The 21,356-nt window shown below is 36.7% G+C and overlaps 2 protein-coding genes across 2 annotated transcripts; one reads left to right on the top strand and one right to left on the bottom strand.

Annotated features, from left to right (window-relative positions):
* Positions 1-511: 511 nt before the first annotated feature.
* On the top strand, positions 512-17,819 carry LOC132308139 (ubiquitin carboxyl-terminal hydrolase 9-like). Its single transcript, XM_059806141.1, has 14 exons — positions 512-716; positions 934-1,107; positions 2,490-2,738; positions 4,528-4,669; positions 5,624-5,683; positions 5,804-5,899; positions 8,847-9,245; positions 9,329-9,469; positions 12,630-12,800; positions 14,494-14,751; positions 14,848-14,996; positions 15,777-16,337; positions 16,448-16,724; positions 17,328-17,819. The coding sequence occupies exons 2-14, from the start codon at positions 941-943 to the stop codon at positions 17,442-17,444; spliced, it is 2,787 nt and encodes a 928-aa protein (XP_059662124.1). The 5' UTR covers positions 512-716; positions 934-940; the 3' UTR covers positions 17,445-17,819.
* A 312-nt stretch (positions 17,820-18,131) lies between these two features.
* On the bottom strand, positions 18,132-21,009 carry LOC132308140 (glucan endo-1,3-beta-glucosidase 11). Its single transcript, XM_059806142.1, has 4 exons — positions 20,793-21,009; positions 19,594-20,690; positions 18,636-18,822; positions 18,132-18,324 (listed from the first exon to the last, which is right to left on the bottom strand). Exons 1-3 carry the CDS (start codon positions 20,845-20,847, stop codon positions 18,739-18,741), a joined length of 1,236 nt encoding a protein of 411 aa, XP_059662125.1. The 5' UTR covers positions 20,848-21,009; the 3' UTR covers positions 18,132-18,324; positions 18,636-18,738.
* Between the last annotated feature and the right edge of the window lie 347 nt (positions 21,010-21,356).

Genomic DNA, 21,356 nt, shown 5'->3' with positions numbered 1-21,356 from the left:
CGCGACGATTTTTATTATATGTTTAAGTCAAATTTGTATTATCCAAATTTAACAAAATTGGTGAATTATTTATTTATTTTTTTAACAAAATTAAAGTTTCACCTTTGAATAATTCGTATGATGTTGTTTTAATATATTTTGACCTTTTATTTATTTATTTAGTAACATGACCATTTTTATAAGAACAACAATATAATTTCCGCGTAATTTTCGCTATCGCAATATACTAATTCAAAGAATAATTCATGACATTAAATATTGTTAAGTAAAAAATATATACTAATTTAAAGAATAATCCTTGACAATAACCATGAATTGTTAAGTAAAAAAAAAAAAAAAAAAAAAAATTCAAACCTTCCTCTTGTGAAAAATCAGTTCCAAAATAGTAATAATAATAATAATAAATAAAAATAGTACTTTCTAAGTTTCTCCTTTTGTTAAGTAAAAAAAATCTAACTTTTCTTTCTCTCTTCAAATTCTTAAAGATATATATATATATTTGAACTTCCGATTTTCATTCAATATTGGTGAGCGACTGAAGTTAAAAGGACAGATCGTTGAATCAAACGGGAAAGGAAAACATTTCTCATTTCTCTCATTCTGACAAAAGCCTCCCGCAATCTAGGGCTTCTCAATCCCCAAATTTCTATCATTGTTCGATCTGAACAGTTTCTTATCTTCCTTTTCATCTCCTCACCAACTTCTTTTGATCGACGGTTCGTCCAATCCTTTAATTTTTTTATATTCAACATCACTCTGTGACCAAAAACTAACATACTTTCCATAGTTTTGTTTTTCCAATTCAATTCACTTTCCAAAACTGCTGGTTTAATTCATTACCGATTTGGCCGTTGATTTTGAGGTTTATATGACTTGAATGAGATGAATTTGAGATCTTAAGCTTTTGTTTATATATATGCATATATTTCACAGGATTCGTATGACAGTATCGATAATGACGATTTCTGATTCGTGTGATATGATGGAGAACGGAGCAGTTGGCTTGCCGTGCACACCGGAGGAAGAAAAACGGATCATAACGGAGTTAACCAACAAAGCAGAGTCTAACATGAAAGAAGGGAATTTATACTATATTATTTCCAACAGGTAGTTATTTAAGTAATCCATATTCTCAAATCCTATTTGCCTGATGTATCAATTTCAATGCACTGTATCACTGAAACATCAAATTGTACTTTATATCTGCGTGGGGAATTATTTTCTCTTCCGTTAGTTTTCATTTTGTATCTTTCAGGCATTTATGTTGCTTCAGGAATTCTTTCTGTATAGGCTTCATGTTTATGCCCACCCTGGCTGTACTTTGAACATGTGGACTTTGGGTAATAGTTTTAGGATATTTGGAAAAGAAAATTCCAAGTTGGACCATTGGGTTCAATTTGTGATCTCAACAATCTGTTGATCATAAGTGGCTTGTTAGTTGATTGTCTTTAGTATAGCGGTTTTCAATTATGTGATGTCTCGTGATTGACAATGGCTATAAATATGTTCACTTAAATTCAAATTTATTGGCTGCATTTTCTATTAGTTATATCTCAAACAATGGGATCCAGGTCCTTTATCTGTGGCTTGGGTTTGTTGGGTTTGTTTTTTAGGCCGAACGCATTCTAATTCTAGGAATGCTTGGGCACCTTCTATATGCTTACCTTTGTTTTCCAACATCGTAGAAGGGCATTTTTGATAGTTGAAAATGCTTGGTGAGCATCTATGCTGCTAGGCTGTTCTTCAATAGTGGCGCCATGGCCCATGGGGTCATGCTTGTGTTATCAGGCTAGCTACTCTCTCTGAAATATACCTTCCTTAGTTTGGCTGATTATTTCCCTACATCATCGTCATCATCCTTACCTATTCCCCCAATGAATGGAGTCTGTTGCATGCTCTCTCTTTTTTAATTCTATTATATTTTATGGCATGCCCTTTCTAATATTTAATTCTTTGAAGTTATTTTTAATAACTTCATTCCGTGTTAGTTTTGGTTGGCCTCGTTGTCTCTTACCTTCTATACAAACTTGTCTTCCCTTTTTTAATGACGCATTAATGAACTTACATTCTTTGTGTCCGTACCACCTAGGTCTTTTTTCTATTATTTTGTCACTAATAGACACTATTCTTAATCTCTACCTCACATTTTGATTAGAAATTCCATCTTTTCTAGTATCTCCCAAGTCCTATCATCCACCTCAACATCCTCATTTCAGTTATGTGAATGCGGTGTTATTGGTTTCTTTTTTAATTCCCAATACTCGACTCCGTATAGCTGGCCTAATGATCATCCTATAAAATTTTCCTTTTAACTTGTTTGGTGTTTTTCTATCACATAGGATACCACTAGTTTGTCTCCATCTGGTCCATCCTACAATTTCTTCTGTATGCTGATGGTATGGCTAGGAAATTTTTTTTTGGTAGTAACAGTATCAATTGTAAAGATCCTTTATATTGATGTAATCTTGTTCTTTCTGCTTTTTGTGCAGGTGGTTCACAGGCTGGCAGAGATACACCGGGCATGGCATTGGTTCTTATTCATGTGATAATCATTCTGATGATTCTCAGCCTATGTTTCAATTAGAAGCAGCAGATAGACCTGGTCCAATTGATAATACTGATATAGTATTAAAAGGAAGTGACTCTGAGGATGAGGATCCACAGCTTCTTAGAACACTGGAGGAAGGACGTGACTATGTTTTAGTTCCTCAAGAAGTTTGGGAGAAGCTTTTTTACTGGTAATGATTATTTAACTCTTTTTGTCAATATACTTCTGCTGCAATGCTTAAAATATTTTTTACTTTGTCAATAATATTCACAATGTTTCAGCAAGAATGTCTAATTTACCTAGAGATTGCACGACAGAAATTTATGCGTTTATTGTTTTGTTAGAGAAATATATGGAGAGACAGCTCACTTGAGACAAATTGGTTGAAGGACATATAAGTCTAAAGTCACATTTGGGTTACAGGAGGTTCGCCCTGAGCCTATAGTTATTTTTTTCTAATTATGGAGGAATTAATTTCTCATTTGGATGATGAGGTTATTCGGTTTTTGTTATTTGCAATAAATGTGGTGTTGATGGGTTTCAAGAACATGTAGGATGGTGAAGATGTCAGGAGATTCGGATAGGATGAGAACCTAGACAGCCTTAGGGGAGAAAGAGAGGAATAGTGCTGGAGAGTGTGAGGAGATAGGAGAATCCCTTCTGGTGGTGCCTCAAGGGTTCGTGTCAAAAATGGAGTTTGGATTCTCTATCTATAGAAGTATGGGAGTATAGCAGACGGTTAGCACCGATTACTGCACGTACTAGAGTGATGCGGCTAAATGGAGATATTACCAACCATGTGAAGTTGTAGGAAACTATTTGTAATCGAAGTGGTTCATAATGACTATGACATGGAGCGACCACTTTTCATGAAGGAGCGTAGCTTTTCTTTCTTTTATATTTGTAAAGGTGTATATCTTGCAGAAAAGACACCTTAGCTAGCTTTCAATTTTACCTGCCAAGCCACAAACCCTTGGAATTCCAGAATGGACAGTGGCATAACTCTGGGGCCGCATTGTGGACACCCAACAACTTGAGGAGGTCCCTGGACTCTATTCTAATATAAGCAGGCATATGATATGAAATGGCGCATGTGTGTTAAGAGTGAGATGATGGGGACTGAATATGGCGATAGCCATATAAATTGAGCATGATTGGAGATTTCAAGGGATGGCTTTAGCCATTGGCAAGCTCAAAACATGGAGAAACTTGCTCTTATCCCATGTGTTGTGGTTTGAGGATGAGGCGGCACTGTTTGCACCAACCGAAGGGCTGAGATAAGCTATCCAAGGTGGGTTACATAATGGGGGTGTGACATGTGTTGGCCCAAGACGTCAAAGTGTTAGTCAACGAAAGGAGAAGTACATTATTGGAAGAAATATATGTCAAAACATGGTTCTACTGTCAGTAGGAGACATTTGGTGATGTGCAGTGTGACTCGGGGGCTACCAACATGGAGTCACGTGACAAAGTGGGAGTTGTCGGCTTGGAGACATGTGACTTGATGGGGTTTGATATCCACATTTTCCCGTTAATCTATGCATTGAATTACACTTATCTCTCACGTCGAAGACAGTTAGAAGCCCTTGTCTCTCACATATCGAGTCTTGTGGAGATTCTCTTCATATCTTATTATTAAATACATACATAAATATTACAGCAAAGATGACTTGATTAAATTTGAGAACCTCACGGTATTTTCTTTCACCATTCCGCCATACTTATTCTATGTTATCATTGTTTTGCACCTTAAATATTGGAGCGTTTAACTGTTTAATGCCCTCAATAATGTCACATGTATATCCTCCCTCTTATGCTATATTAGTATATTGTTACTTTGTTAGTAAGATTTGGCATGGATCCATGCCCAAATATTAGTTGGATATTTTGATTCCCATGTTGGCATAGGGTTGTTTCATTTTTATTTTATTTTTTAATGCTGCTCATGTTTCTATGTTTTTGACATCACATTCTCTTAGGTACACTGGAGGACCGACATTAGTGAGGAAGTTGATATCTCAGGGTATTCAGAAGACATTCATTGTGGAAGTATATTCTTTATGCCTTAAGCTAATTGATTCCAGAGATAACAGTCAATCACTTATAAGGTTGAGCAGAAAGGTATTGCCTTTGCTTAATTTTTTTCCTTTACTTTCTCTTCAGAATCCGGTTTTATGTGGTTAATTACCCATTAAAGTAGCGACAAAAATCACGTGAATTCTCTACTTACTGTATTCTTTATAGCTAACCTTCTAAGTTATTAAGCCAACCTTCTAAATCAGTGAGCTGCATTTCCTTTTGGATTATAAGTTGTTTTCCTGCTAACTTTTGCATAGATGTCGACTTGTATGAAATTAAAATCAGTGAATAGATTGCCTGAATACAATGTTTACATGTTCTCTACTCATGGTTCGGTTGTTTTCGTATTTCTTATCTTTTGTTAGCAACACGTGGAGTTTGCTACTGGGTGGATTATGATTCATTGGAACTGGGTCCTGGCATTGTTTTCTTTCATATTTTTACACACAGATGCACACCTGTGTGAATAGACACACACATGAAAATGTAAGAAGGAAAGAAAACATTAGTTGATGAAATTTCTTCTGACTCATGATTGATGTAGTTGGTACTTGAATGAATGAATGGTTTCTTCTTATCATCATCGATTCAGAAAAAAAAAAAAAAAAGAAGGAAAAAATATATAAAAGGAAATAATTGGCAGCTAGTCCCCCCCACCAAAATTTTTTTTTGAAAAGAAGGAAAATTATTTTTTTCTATCTATGGGAATTCAGTTATCCAAATGGAATAGTTTGTGCTAGAATGTCATTTTAAATTGTTCTGTTCACTTAACTTGTGATGCATCCACTTATTATAATACTATTGGACTGGTAGAAAGAGAGAGAAATCATACCAATCCTGTCAGTATCAAAAGACAACCTTCTCTTTCTCTCTCTCACACACACACTGGATCTGGACCCTGAATATTTGCCTGTTTTATGGATGTACTAGTATATGGACATCTTCGTTGTATAGATGCTTGTCATTCAACTTGTTGTTGGCTGAATTATGTTTCAGGCTTCTTTACATGATCTTTATGAGAGGGTGTGTGCACTTAAAAGGGTAGAGTCAGAAAAGGTGAGTCCCATGATTCTTCTACATTTAATTGTTTTCTCTTGATTTCTTCTTCTTTAGGTTTTTATACCTAAGGAATTTCAATATATATATGTCTCTCTCCTAAATAGAAGATCTCAACAGGCATGTATCTGGGACTATTTTAATGGACGGAAGCATGTAACATTATCGAATTCAAACCAAACCCTGGAGGAAGTTAACTTGCAAATGGACCAAGATGTGAGTACTCTGAACAATGTTTATATTCTGGGCATAGTTGAAATTTGAAAGAAAATGTTAGTTTTGCTCATGACAATCAGTTTCCTTCATTTGTCTGTATGAGTATGTAACCAGCCAAAAAAAAAAAAAAAACAGAAGATGAAGAAGAGTCTTTAGTATGCACAGACCTTAACCGGCATGACAAACGCGTTTACTAGAATAGTCTTATTGTTGTATTCTAGTTTCCTTACACTTGTTTCTATAAACATTGCCGTTCACATCTTCTTTTATGATTTTATCTTGTCATTCAGTGTGTGGTATATAAGATCCCCATAACTCCTTTGATTTTATGCCCATTTTTGGTGTGTCTGCCAAGAAAGTTTTGAATTTAAATTTTGGTTTGTAGTTCAGTTGCTAGGAACTAGGAAGTGAAAACTTTTAGTACAACTATGAAACATTTTAGTTTTGTTGTGGAGAAGAAAAGGAGATTAACTTAAAAGGGGTACATAGGAATTTCCGGTTCAGTGATATTATTATAGACCGTGACCATGGATTCGGATTGTAAGAATGAGAACTTTAAACCTCAAAGGTGCTTGTAATGAAAGGTTGTTGTAAAACGTAAATATATAGACATGGCCTTGGATCATGTCAAGGGTGAAATTTTGAGGTGCATCGAACCTTGTGATTCAATTACACATACAAAAACAGACAAACAATAAAGAGAATATATAAGGTGTGAAATTTATATACATGTAAAATGCAAACAGGTTGACTATCATTTGATTCATTTATGAAAACAATCTTGAGAGTAGCAAGTAGGTGTAATATAAACTATTTCAACGTGTATATGAATTGTTTAGTTTACATTTCAAATTTGGAAATTCAATCCCTGAAGTAAACCATGTACAAGTTAGAAATCATTGTGAACTGAAGTTTCAAATATATCAAACATCATAAATAAATGATATTTATTATAATTATTTAAAAAAAAAAAAAAAAATTATTTATTTGATTGCTTTGACAAATTTTCTGTAAGGGTTGTGATACTTAGGCAGAAACGTCTGACCTATTTGCTAGGCAGAAACAATGTGGCGGTCCAGCTGGCAAAAATTAATCATATTTGGCTCAGTGCGTTGACATCATCACACTAACAAAGACCCATTTCTCTGCGAGTCTTCTTCATCATCTTCAAGATCTCGCCTACTGTCGTCCTCGTCACGAGCCTCTGCTTCATCGGCTTAACTGTTATCATCGGCAGAGGGCTTCGACAACCCACTGGTCTTCTTCAATCATCTCGCCGTCATCCTCTTCATCAACAGCTGCTGGACGAGGCGGCCCAATCATCTCCCCACCATGCACCCGACAATCATTCCTGCTTCAGCCGGAAATTTTAAATGATCGCTGTGAGTCTTTTCATCCTGTCACCCGCTGGAACTCTTCACCGGAACCGGAATTTTCTTCCCACCGGCCAAACGGTCATCATCGGCATGCATACAAATTCGTCGTCGAACAGAACGACTGTCACTGGCCCATGCCTTGTGAGAACAGCATTCTTTGCCGTCGCTGAAAGTATTCGTGCTCACTACGGCTAAGCGTTTCGTCCTCAGCGTGCAGACCTTGTTATTTGGAATCATCTTTGCTTCTTGCTGGATGTCCGTGAACAAACTCAACGCCGGTGACATCTTCCACCCTTCGTAACCATTGTCGGCGACCTGTTATTCTCTCTGCCGGTTCTCTGTTTAATCCTTGCTTGCCAGTAGTCCAGTCTATGCTCACCACCGGACGGGAGGTGAAAAAAAAAAAAAAAAATTTGCTCTGCATCAGCAACTGTATCTTCGTCAACCTATTGTTTTAAACTTTTGAACAAGCCCATATGCCAACAACACCGCCTCTTGTTCATCTCCAGCTTGAACTTCACCGGTCCACAAAACAAACCGCCGTACGTCATCTAACTCGCGCCTCACGAGCCCACGCTCCTGCGAGTAGATCTAACTCGCGCAAAACGCGCCCACGCGCTCCTTCTTCAGCAACGTATTTCCAGTGCTGTTAATCTGAAATTTCTCTATCAAAAAAAATATATCGATGCGAAGAAGCCAACACACTGTAACTCCACCGACCTCTTCGCTGATTACCTCCAATCAGTCCTTGCTTGCACCTAAAGTACACCGATGAAGCTGGAGAGAGAGAGAGGGGAGGGGGGAAAGAAGACCCAAAAGATGGAGGGGAAAGGTCAGAGAGAGAGAGGAGAGACAGGAAGATAAATGGATTGCACCCTCTTTTTTATTTTTATTTTTTTGCCAGTTAGACGCCACCTAGGATTCTGCCTAACAAATTGGCCAAATCCTTCGGCGTAAATATCATTTCCCTTTCTGTAATTAGGACGAGTCGAGATTGAGGTGAGGTTAGGAATGTCAATTCAACTCACCCCATCCTGTCGCAATAGGGATCATCCTAATAGTGTTAGGGCGGGTTTGGGAAGAGAGTTTAAAACCCACAAAGCTCCGAACCTTCCCCGATTAATAATTAATATATAAATAAATATTCTTTTATTAGTTATAATTTTTCTTTTCTCCTTATTTCTTATGATATTTTAAATATTAACAACATTTATGTTATTATGATTGTTAAATATATGACTATACTAAAAAAAAAAATACAAAAATTATTTTAATTTGTTCAAGTTTGAATTGTTTTTAATGAAGTTCATCTTGAGTATGGTAGAACTTAAAAAGATTGATTATTTTTTCTTTTCTTTTCTTTTCTTTTTTCCTTTGAACACTTTGTTGGCATATTGCATCACTTGTGTAGTTCTGATGAGGTGCAAGGTATATACCATATTCTTCCTGTTCTACCGTAATCTCTCTCTCTCTCTTTTTCTTTTCAATTTTATGTAAATGACCAATTCTGGGATCTCAGTTGGTTTTAATTAACATTTAGTTTATTTTTTGGGGTGCATTTTTTTGTGCAGATTCTCCTGGAGGTTCAAAGTGATGGATTTTGGTCATCTGGATATGGCAAGGACTCAACTGACAATGAGTTAGCATTGGTTCCAATAGAACCATTAAGATCATCTGTGACAATTGCCGGGGGCCCAACTTTGTCCAATGGTTGTTCAACTGGTTACGGTTCTAGTTTTTTTCGCAGAAGTACTTTGAGTTCCCCATCTAAGGATATGGAGGATGAATGTGACATATCAAGGCCTGTAACAAGAGGAGGTAGAAGAGGTTTGGCGGGATTGCAGAATTTGGGAAATACTTGTTTTATGAATAGTTCTATTCAGTGTTTAGTCCATACACCACCTCTCGTTGATTACTTCTTGCAGGATTACACTGATAAGATCAACAGGCAAAATCCTTTAGGAATGCATGTATGTTGCTGTTGTTATTTATCATGCAAAAGCTTTATCTTTGGAACACTTCACAAAGTTGCTAATGTGGTGTAATTGTGCAGGGTGAGATTGCACTTGCATTTGGTGAGTTATTGAGGAAACTCTGGTCCTCTGGGCAAACATCAATTGCACCACGTGAATTTAAGGGAAAACTTGCTCGATTCGCTCCCCAGTTTATTGGGTATAATCAACATGATTCTCAAGTTAGTTACATATTCCTTACTCCACTTGCAATGCTCTCATTAAAATATATCATTAGTGATTTCTCCAAGTTTTTTTTTTGGGTAAATGTGATTTCTCCAGTTGGCTCTGTTGTTTTTTTATTTTTTATTTTTTTTCCTATTCTGATTTAATGATTAATTAAGAAAAAAACTAGTGAACATTTGATGAAAATCTTTGTAGAGACTAATTGGAAAAAATCAGCCCATCATATGAATTATATTTTGGTATTTTGAAACAATTCGTATTTGGATACATGTTTAGCTTATCTTCCTTTGATTGTTGCGTATTTTTAAGTTGTACGGTATTGCTTCATGGCAGCACCTTTTTGAGAAGTGAGGAAAAGAGTATAACTTTAAGGAGTTCGATAAATTTTGTGAAGATGAAGGCATGGAAAGGCATACAGTGGCTTATACTCCACAACAAAATGAAGTATCCGAGAGAGAAAATCACACGGTGATGGAAATGGCTAAATCAATGCTACATGAAAAGGGTCTACCTAAAACTTTTGGGAACAGAAGGGTTAGTGGGTGGAGAAGCTGCCCTAGACCTGTCAAACTTCCTGTGTTATGTGTTACGTGGACCCTTCAAAAGTAGGTGAAGTACCCGTGTCGGACACACAATGGTCAAACATGGATATGGGATATGTGTCTGACACTTCTGGTTGGACATGCACCTAAAAAACACATCCTATAATTTATTTTTATTATATTATTGCTTCAAAACGAGTGAAAAACTTGTATTACACACTATGTTACATAAAGATGTTATTTTACTCTAGAAAATAAAATTTAAATATTAAATAATATGGATATTCAGCGGTGTCTATGTGACCTTTTGTTTGGGGATTTGACACATCTGACGCCCACAGAGATGGAGCCAAGTAAGGCCCAGGGGGGTATGTGCCCCACCACAACTTTTAAAAAATTAAACTTTTGTATGTATAATTTTTTAAAATTTTTAAAATTGGATGTATATTTCTTTAGAATTTTGAAATTGCCCCCCTCAACCTTTAAAAAAATGAATTTTTTTATGTATATTTCTTAAAAATTTTAAAATTGCCTCCCTCAACTTTTAAAAAATTACATTTTGTATATATAAGTCCTTAAAACCCTGAACATAATTTCTGGCTCCGTTATAGTTGTTAAAGGCTCAAGGCGCACTAAGGCGACAAAGGCCTTCTGAAGCCTAGGCACAATAAGGCGCCAAAGGCCTTCTGGAGCTTAAGTGCAAGGCACAGTATAAAGCACGAGCCTAATTGAAGGAAGGCACGTGTAAATAACAATGCATATTTAAAAATATATTATTATATATATTCATAATCAAGCAGTAATTGCAGTTAATGTAAGTAATGAACCATAAATATATGAATTTTGTCAAATATCTCATAAGGTTGAACGATACGATATATGATATAAAATCTTTTAATTTAGTAGTCATTAAGTGAAAAGAAAATGATATGAATAAATGATTAAAAAATACAAGGCGCGCCTTTTTTGAGCCTGGAGCCTACTAAAAAATGTGAACTTGAGGGCTTTACGTGAGCCTGATTGAAGGGGCTTGGCTTGTATTAGGTTGACGCGCTCTAGCTGAGCCTTGACGAGCTTGGGGCTTTTTTGGAGCGTAGGTGCACCTTTAACAACTGGGGCCCGCCCCTGGACGCGCAAATACTTTACACGTACCCAAGTCCAGGAAACATAGGTTTGTTCTAATGATGAGATCCTAAAATCACACAAGATTAAGGGTTTGTCGAACAGTTGAAAACCATGTAACAATTACAGGGCATTCAAAACTAGAACTAGCACAATCTTGGAAGGAGGGATGCAGGTTTTGTCCATATTTATACATGTGTATATATAAATACATGAACAGGCTTTGTACATGTTTAATATTAGCATTTCACTCATTTTGAAGTAATAATATAATAACATTAAATCATTTTATATGCTTTTTAGGTGCATGTCCAATCATAAGTGTTGGACACATATTTCACACCCATGTCTAAGTATTGCAGCGGATCAATGAAAGCAAGCAAAATAATTAAGAATAGCAATGTATTCTTTAAACACTCGAATCCACGAGAAGAGACTGAGAAAAGTTCTCAGTTTTCTGATATTAATAAAAGAGATAATTGATCCCTAAACTATTACAATAGCATGTATTTGTAGGCCTAAGCAAATCCTAAACTATATAGGAAATTAAATCAATGGAAACTTTCCTAAAACAAACACAAAACTATTTAGAAAATTAGAAAACTTTCCTAAAATAGAAACTAGAAAACACTGTTCACGCCACTTTTCATGCACTGTTCACATGTACTACGTCAGTTTGACACGAGTACTCCAACTACTTTTGAAGAGTCCATGTAACATAGATTAGTAGTGATTAGAGAAAAACAAAATTGTGATCATAACTAAGCCAAGATCCTGTGGTTGAAACTTGATGCACATCCATGAAATGCAAGTTTAAATTCTACTGACAATACTCTTGGTGGAGGGCTGGCTTGTTCCTAACCATCTCGGTTTACATGCATATATCCGAACTTTACAGTACATTAATGTTGATGTAGTCACTTGCTCTTTATGTAGTAATGAGAAAATAAAGTTCAATTTGTTACTTGTCAAATAGAGGAAGTCCAGATCCAGAGGTTTAAATACTTGTTGCCCATCAATGAAATTCAAGTTTATACCCATTGGAAACACTCTTGATGGTTAATTAAAAATATATGTAGGAACACAATTTCAGGCTTATTTGAGACAACATGATTTGGAACTTTTTAATATCTAGTTGATTGTCAAAATATTATGACTATTATACCACTGGGCCATTGGTCTAGTTGGTGTCAGATCTCCTTTTCCAAGGGGGGGTGAGTGGTTGAGCTCACATGGGGGCTGTTTGGTGTTGCAAGTGTGTGCATGTGTTGTTCACCTACCAATTATATATATATGTATCTCTTTATATGGATGTTATAATTATATTGCAATCTATGAAACAACAGGTATCCAGATTAAGGACCTTCATATTGATGCTCAATTGGTGTTTCGTTGTGCCCACCCTTCGTAGCTAATGTTAATATAATTTAGGGTTTCACTTGCTTATTTCTTTCCTATTCTATGATAAATAAAAGTAATATATTTTCTCTAGGAACTCCTTGCCTTCTTGCTGGACGGATTGCATGAAGATTTGAATCGTGTTAAACAAAAGCCTTACTTTGAAACAAAGGACTTCGATGGTCGCGCTGATGAGGAAGTTGCAGATGAGTGTTGGAGATATCACAAGGCCCGGAATGACTCCGTAATTGTGGATGTTTTCCAAGTGAGCATTTTATTTTATATGCTTATATTTTGTATCTTAGAAGTTTTGTTTATGATGAAGTGGGGATTAGTTTATAGCAAATTGCTAGAAATGACGCCAACTCTTATTATGTTACTATGCTTAAGCTGTTCTGTCCTTTCTGTTAAGAGAAGATTTGATCATAACCTAGAAAGCACCGACACTTCACCTAGGGGTGCTGTGGCAGTGTCGGACACTCAAAACACGTGTCGGACGCAACTAGAAGCATCCTGAAAGTTAAATATTTAATTTTTTTAGACACAACAAGGTCACCGCTGAGACATGGTAGTCACACTTTCAGGACTCGGGGTGGTTTTGTAATTTCCGAGAATAATGGGATTCAATGTAGTTTAAAATATATTATGGATTATTTAGAAAAATAATATAAATTTAAGAAAACAAAAATATCAAACATCTAGCTCTAGTAAGCTCCAAATTAGTGATTTTATTCATGATTTGTATGGATAAAATGAGTAAACATATTTTTTATATATATAATAATATAATATGTTAATACTTTTTGGCGTATCCATGTTGTATCCTTGTCCAATTTTTTTAGATTTGTCGTGTCTATATCGTGTCGTACTCGTGTCCGTATCCATGCTTCCTAGATTGTAAAAAGTTGTGGTTCATCTTGATTTGTCTCTTTTTTTGGCTGGGATGTCCTAAATAATGAGTGGTGAAGGCAGTATTTTATAGTTTCTCATTGGCAAATTCTAAGGCTTCTTTTGTTGTCTGGTTTGGCGATGATGGAAGTCAGTTACACTTTCTTTTTCCTTTTTCGGTAGGTCAGTTACTTGTTGATATATATATATATATATATATATATATGTTTGTATAAATGTATTGAAGTTGTTTGAACTGCTAGCATCACCCCTTACATGCTTGTCATCCTTCATTTTCCCTGTAGTATCAACAGGACATGTTAGTCACTACTATTAGAATTTCCTTTAGAAACCATTTTCTATCAATCTTATTTGTCATTTTTTCTTCAAAAAAAATGCTTATGCTTACATTAGCTGTCAATTTAGATTCCTTTATGCACTTGACAATGTATTTTGTTGTACAATCTGTGGGTATATTTGTTTGAATTAATTATTAGAATTAGAGTTAAAGTCATGCTGGATAGAGAATTTCAGTGGTTATCTGGGCAAAGACACCCCCCCCCCCCCCCCCCCCCCCCCTTCCCTTCTCTGTATACATGTATTGAAGTTGTTTGAACTGCTAGCATCACTCCTTACATGCTTGTCATCCTTCATTTTCCTTGTAGTTTCAACAGGACATGTTAGTCACTACTATTAGAATTTCCTTTAGAAACCATTTTCTATCAATCTTATTTGTCATTTTTTCTTTAAAAAAAATGCTTATGCTTACATTAGCTGTCAATTTAGATTCCTTTATGCACTTGACAATGTATTTTGTTGTACAATCTGTGGGTATATTTGTTTGAATTAATTATTAGAATTAGAGTTAAAGTCATGCTGGATAGAGAATTTCAGTGGTTATCTGGGCAAAGACCCCCAAACCCACCACCCCCCCCAACCCGACCCAATATATATAAGATGAGGTATCCCGCCTCTTTGTTTATTTGTGTTCCAGAGATTGGTATTTCAGAGCTTTTACAAACTGGACATAGTTTTTAGTAACATTCTGAACTCAATTTCAATATTCTCAGGGTCAATATAAGTCAACATTGGTTTGCCCAGTTTGTAGCAAAATTTCAATAACATTTGATCCCTTCATGTACTTATCCTTGCCACTGCCTTCAACGGTTACTCGGAGAATGACAATAACTGTGTTTTATGGTGATGGGGGTGGTCTTCCGATGCCATATACTGTTACTGTCCTAAAACATGGTTGCTGTAAAGATCTTAATCAGGCTTTGGTTACTGCATGCTGCTTAAAGAGTGATGAATGCCTATTGCTTGCAGAGGTAATAATATATTCTCTTGATTTTGATAAATTATTTTTATTTTATTGTATCTTCTTACCTCCCCTTTTTCTGAAGCACTAGATTTTCAATCTCCAGGTCTATGAACATCGGATATATCGGTACTTGGAGATTCCTTTGGAACCGTTGTCCTCTATAAAAGATGATGAATATGTTGTGGCCTACAGGCTTCCCAAAAAGCAGGCAGAATTGACAAGACTTGAGATAAGTCATCGATATCTAGACAAGTGAGTTGTAATTCTTGAAGCCCTAATTAACCTTGTTCCAACCATTAGCAATTGTGTATTCACATGCCTTGTTGTGTGAGCTAAATGAACCACGTGTGAGAAAGAGGCACATTTTCAGTGGCTGCCAACTGAATTTTTAAATATTCTGATTATTAGTTTAAATATTGACGTTTGTTTGGATTATGCATGGTTTTGTATGCAGCATGCTTGGATGTCTTTATGAACCAGACACTGAAATTGTTACCTTGTCAGTCTTGTTGATGACTGTGTGGTTGTGGCCGCAATGATTTTATGCATGTATGATATAAATGCATACGGCTCCTGAGTGACCATTGTGATTGAATCTTCTTAGTTTTTTAATTTTGTATTGATTTAAGTTTTAACTATTTGAGGTATGTACGGCAACTTTTTTTTATCATTTTTTTCCCTGCCCGCGGGGGTTGAAAGTTTAGAACATTAGATTGCTTGAAGTCTTGTCTTTTGGATATTGCTCATACTTGCTTCAGTTAAGAGTGACGTATAGCATGCTTGCATTCTGTTGTGCCTCTCTGAGTAGGCTTTATGGATTTTATATTCCTAAAGAACAATATGTTGATTTGTGTATTGCGCAACAAATGTTAATGAACAAATTTTATATTCATGCTTATGTGTTTCGTAGTTTGTTCCCTTTATTTGGGAAGGCCAACATGTCTAGTTCTATCTTTCTTAGGTGCTTCATGAAGCTGTTCATTATTTCTCTTTTTTTATGAATTGCATAACCAACACATTGTTGTTGTCCAGCTGTATGTCAGATAATTTGAAGGGCTTTGAGAGGAAGCTCTTTTTGACCCCACTGGTTACGTGTTTAGAAGACTCGCATACTGGAGCTGGTATCAATATTGCTGTTAGTAAAATGATGTCTTTGTTTAGAAGGAAAACATTCTCTAGTTTGACTGAGGCTCATAGTAGCAAGGAAAATGGTTGTGCATCAGAAGCTATTGATGAATTAATGAACAGCAGCAATGACAATTCTGGACCTGAGAACCACTTGACAGACAAAACAAAATTGGAAGAAACATCCTGCACAGAGTTTTGCTTTCAGCTCTGCATAACAGATGACAGGGGTTTGAACTGCCGGCCAATTGTAGAGGATTCACTCATAAAACCTGGTAAGCTGGTCAAGGTTCTACTGAATTGGACTGATAAAGAACATGAATTATATGATGCTAGCTACCTCAAGGATCTCCCTGAGGTTAATAAGACGGGGCTTACCATGAAGAAAACCCGGCAGGAAGGGGTCTCACTATTTTCATGCTTGGATGCATTCTTAAAGGAGGAACCACTCGGGCCTGATGACATGTGGTATAATATTTAACAGCTTGTTACTGCTTAATTATGTATTTTGAGGCAAATTAACCTTCATATTTCCAGAGTATCATTCTTTATATTTTATGTGCTAAATAACGATGCAGGTATTGTCCTCGTTGCAAGGAACACAGACAAGCAACCAAGAAGTTGGACTTGTGGAGGTTGCCAGATATACTTGTCTTTCACTTGAAACGGTTCTCATATAGCCGATACCTGAAGAACAAACTCGACTCCTTTGTAAATTTTCCCATTCATGATCTTGATTTAAGCAGCTATGTGAAGTGTAAGGATGCTTCTACAAATTCTCATGCGTACGAGCTATATGCCGTTAGCAACCATTATGGTGGCCTAGGTGGTGGGCACTATTCTGCTTATGCTAAGGTAAAACACATAATGCACATTTCGTTCTCATTTTTTATTTTATTATTATTAGTTTTTTGCCCTTTATTTTTGTTGGAGATATTTCCAGGAACCCAATTGTTTGCAATTTTGCTAGGTGGTTCTAACAAATTCTTTTTTAAAAATCATCAGGATCTCAATTTGGTTTTCCTAGTGACAATAAAAAGATCCTTTGTGCAAGAAGGATCTGTGTAATAATTAAATAATCTTTTGCTTTCTCATCTTTTTTAATATCTTGAATTTACTGAGCTTAGTATTTGCCACATTTAAAATGCAGTAGTTTGGATCTGAGCTAAGAAGCAGTACACATTAAATTTTTTAAAAAATAAGACATAGATACGACGAGGAGATAGCGATAAATATGTTTTTCTATATATAAAATTATATTGCTAATGACAAACATTACCTCATAACAACTAGATCTAAAATTTTATGACTATATTAAATTTATTAACTTATAGATTATGCAATTATATTTACCCGTGTTACATAGAGAAAGGCATAACAAGGACCTGGCATGTATATGAATGTGTGTTTGTGTATATTTATAGAATTGTACTCAGGTTTTCTTTTCTATTTGTGCAGTTAATTGATGAGAACAAATGGTATCATTTTGATGACTCCCACGTTTCACCAGTTAGTGAAGCTGAGATCAGGACATCTGCTGCCTATGTGTTGTTCTACCAAAGAGTTGAAACCTGAACCGAGTATGGAGTGGGAGAGTCATCCCAGGGGGCATGTTAATTTTTTTGAAGGCCATAGCCCTATGCATGCATCTAAATTTTGCATTTTTTATGGCTTTACTGCCATCTCTTCCGAGGAAAATCTGATTTGGTTGAAATATTTTCAGCCAAATGACATATGTTTTAGCATTATAGAACAAATGTGCTGACCTTTGGGTTGAAAACAAGAATATTGTATAGGCATTTTGGACATCAATCAATTCTGTAGGGTTGTGATTTATAACATGGCTCCGGATGATAAAATGTATAACATCTCAGTAGACATGGCAACAAGATGGACATTAGTTGTTGAAAATTTCAATCTTCTGAAGGAAGAATTCTGGATACTTTTGAAGCCTTTCTTTTGTAGAGTAATATTTTCCGTTAACAATTTCTTTAGGCTAAGACCTCACCTGAGGTTTAGGTTTGGAAAAATTACACCTGAGTAGACCGTTCAACGTTTATTACCTTACCTTCCTAAGTTTTAGTGCAACTCCTGGCAAACTTGGTGACCAAATTTTATAAAATAATTGTATGAAAAGGCAGTAAGGTAAATTATACTGATCTTTTATATAGAGGTCATGTGAATTATACTGATCTCTACAACGGCGAATATTAAAAAGCCCCTATATAAAGGCGGCGTCAGTGTCATACTTCAACCATGAAATAGTAGTACACACCATATCATTATAACAATAACTTATCCGCTACACAAAAACGAATGGGGATACAAATAAATCTAAATCAAATGATGTCTCATCCATAGTCTTCCTTACATGATCAGTAAATTATATTTAAATGATTCCCTATCCCTATTACCACACAGCATCTTAAAATTAACACCATCGTTGACATAACCCCTACAAGAGAAAAGAGGGAATCAGTACCAACAAAAAGTGAAAAAAGTGCCACTCATATTCTCAATTCTCAGTGGGAGACTACAACCCGCTCTGTGATGAAGTAGAGCCCCCACATACTAACTCATTTGAACAAAAGGAGTCGAAAGAAAGTGGGCCAGCTTTATTCACTGTCATCAGGTTTTAGTGTCCCGACAATCATTTTCCATTTCCTATACATCTACTTACTTTACTGGCTGTTAATAGAGCTACAAAATAAGATGATGATTCCTGATAACATAATCGCGTACAAGCAAAGAAAACGAATCTTTTACCTTTTTCTTGTCTCTGAAGCTCCTTTTCTCTCTCTCTCTCCTATAATTACTGTGTGTGACCGTCTAAAGCTCATGTAGATTTGAAGCCCTTTCAATTCCAAAACTATTCAGATCTATATAAATGCAATGTCATCAACAACCCCACAAGGCTCGAAAACAACGAAATGCTTGCAGATTGTAATTTTCCCTGAAATCAAGACAAACATTAAACAAAACTATTAGACCTTTTTTAGAATTGATGGTCATTTACAAAAGTAAATCCAGTAAAAAGCAATCACAAAATTGCCAAGTAAATAGCACATGAAATATAAGCGTCTACACTTCATATTATTTATATACGTTTTTCAAATGTAATATTTTTTTATTTATATGAAAATTCTTTTTATATTTGATAGAGGAGCTTGGATCCTTTTGAGTGCCTTTAATTGTTGTAATGTTTTTCACCGCATTTAATTATAAGTTCGGAGGAGTATATTTTTAAATACCAAATAAATAAATACACGAGAGGTGAACAGCGCTGCAGCAGTCACAATATGATGCTACATGACCGGCCGTGGTCCCGACTAATCACCATTAGACACGTTACTGATCAATCCATCCAAAATTTTCTGCTTGATCTAGACATTAGAGGTGAAAAACGCTACCATGATCGACTCTAAATGCCAGTGTGTGATTGTGACCATAATCTATCGCATAATTTGCCTATATAAAATCTTACTGTAGATTTTATAAAAAAGAGATGCTTTGAGGGAAAGATGTGCCACCTAGACCTAGCCTACTGTCCAGTCAATTACCACGGCTTGGGACAGAGTGCAACCCAGTGGACACCACTACCAATGACTGCTACGCGTCATAACGCCCCTCGAACTATCTCAACTACACGGCTAAAATGCGCACCGTAACCTGCGCCCGGCGGGGGCGCACTTTAGACACAGAGCAGAACGGAAAAAAAACTTACCGACGCAGAAGAAATAGATAAATAACCCGTCGACGAGCTCGCCGGCGTTGAATTCCCGGAACTTGCATTAGAACTATTAGAGCTCGTGTTCCCTAGTATGTTGGTTGTGGAGAGCCCGAGCGGGTACGCCAACGTTCCGTCAGGCTTGAACAGACCGTAATTTCTCTCCGAAGTCGGTCCAGGTTTCATGTTCTCGTTGAACAGAGCAAACACGTAGATGTTCAGATCTGAGCTCGGCCTCAACGGCGTCCCCTTCTTCTGAGAAATCAGCTTCATCAGATTGCCATTGTACTTCTTCGCGTTCTCCGGCGTCGCTCCGACTTCGTCTTCGTCTCCCTTGGAAGGCCATCCGGTCTCCGAGATCCACACCGGAAGCTTTTTGAACCCTGACGAAGCGAGAGCAGAGTAGACGGCGTCGATCTGAGCGAATAACATGTTGTCGTAGTGAAGATTCGATACCGGATCTACAACGCCTGAATTAGGCTGAAACAGGACGAAGTCGATCGGTACTTGCTTCGGATTGGCCTTGTATGCGAAGAAGGGATAGGCATTGATGAGGAAAGGCGAGTTGGTTTTGGCATGGAAATTCAATATCTGAGTGATGTACGGCGTCAGATCTCGGCGGAAAGCTCCGGCCGACGGCGGATACGAAGTCTCCATCACAGCTAGTGAATGTGGAGTTGTGACGGTGACTTGCTTGTCTATCCCTAGGTTCACCAGAGCAGTGTGTACGCCCTGCATAGCCGGAAGGAGGCTACTGCTAAGAGAAGTGTCGTTGAATGTCAAAATTTCATTTCCGACGGTGATGCAGGTGATTTTCGTTTCCGGCAAGAATTCATTAACGTTTGTCTTCACCCAAGCTAGAGCTTGTTGTGGATCTCTCATCCTCACTAAGTCCTGGTTGCTGAGTCCAATGATGAATTCGACTCCGGTGTTGGCAAATGCACGAAGGACTCGTGGATCTGCGTCGTAGAGCTTGACTTTGCTAGCACCGATCGATCGAATAAGCGGAATGACATTTTCCGGTGACGGGAGATTGTTGGCGATCTGACCGTAATTTATTCCGATAGAAGAAACCATCGCCGGAAACAAAAATCCTAAAACCACACATTTTCAACAAAAAAAAAAATTCAGTAAAATTTCAGTGAAAAATCATTTTAAGATGCACAAAATCATTAACTAGCTAGTACTGTTACTACCTGAGATGATGATGAGGACTAGTGAAGAGCAGTGAAGTGTGGTGGCGAAGTCCATGGTATGAATTTTGCTTGCTAGAGACGAAATGAAAGAGTGTGAGTGGGAGAGACCGACGCAAACTGTCACCGTCTCACCACCGTGGTTTGCGGTCCGTTACTTCAGAAGGAGGAATGGGTGCGCATGTGCCATTCTTATTTCACTTTTTTTAGGCTTCGTTTGGATACACAGTGAGGGAAAGGAAAGAAAAGAAAAGAAGAGAAAAGAAAAGAAAGGAAAGGATAGTTATAATTTATATTTATGTTTGGATGAGTAAAAAAGAAAAGAATTGGTAATATTGTTATTTGGATAGCACAATGGAGGGAATAGAAGGAAAAGGATAATAATAAAATTACCATTTTACCCTTTTTGGTATTTTTAGCAAGGCAAAATCATTTTAGCCTCCTTAATTCGCCTCAATCATTCTCACAGATCCTCTCTCTCTCCCCCCAATTGCATACAACAAAATCTACAACAATCAGAAGATCAGAACCTATATCTATCAGTTTCCATCATCAGATTGTTCCAAA

The sequence above is a fragment of the Cornus florida genome, unplaced genomic scaffold (genome assembly GCF_030987335.1).
Source record: "Cornus florida cultivar Cherokee Brave unplaced genomic scaffold, ASM3098733v1 CherokeeBrave_3.0.0_Hap2_Chr05, whole genome shotgun sequence".
In the NCBI taxonomy this organism is placed as follows: Eukaryota; Viridiplantae; Streptophyta; class Magnoliopsida; order Cornales; family Cornaceae; genus Cornus; species Cornus florida.
Note: the sequence above shows the minus strand (reverse complement) of the source record. Positions and strands in the feature narration are given on the sequence as shown.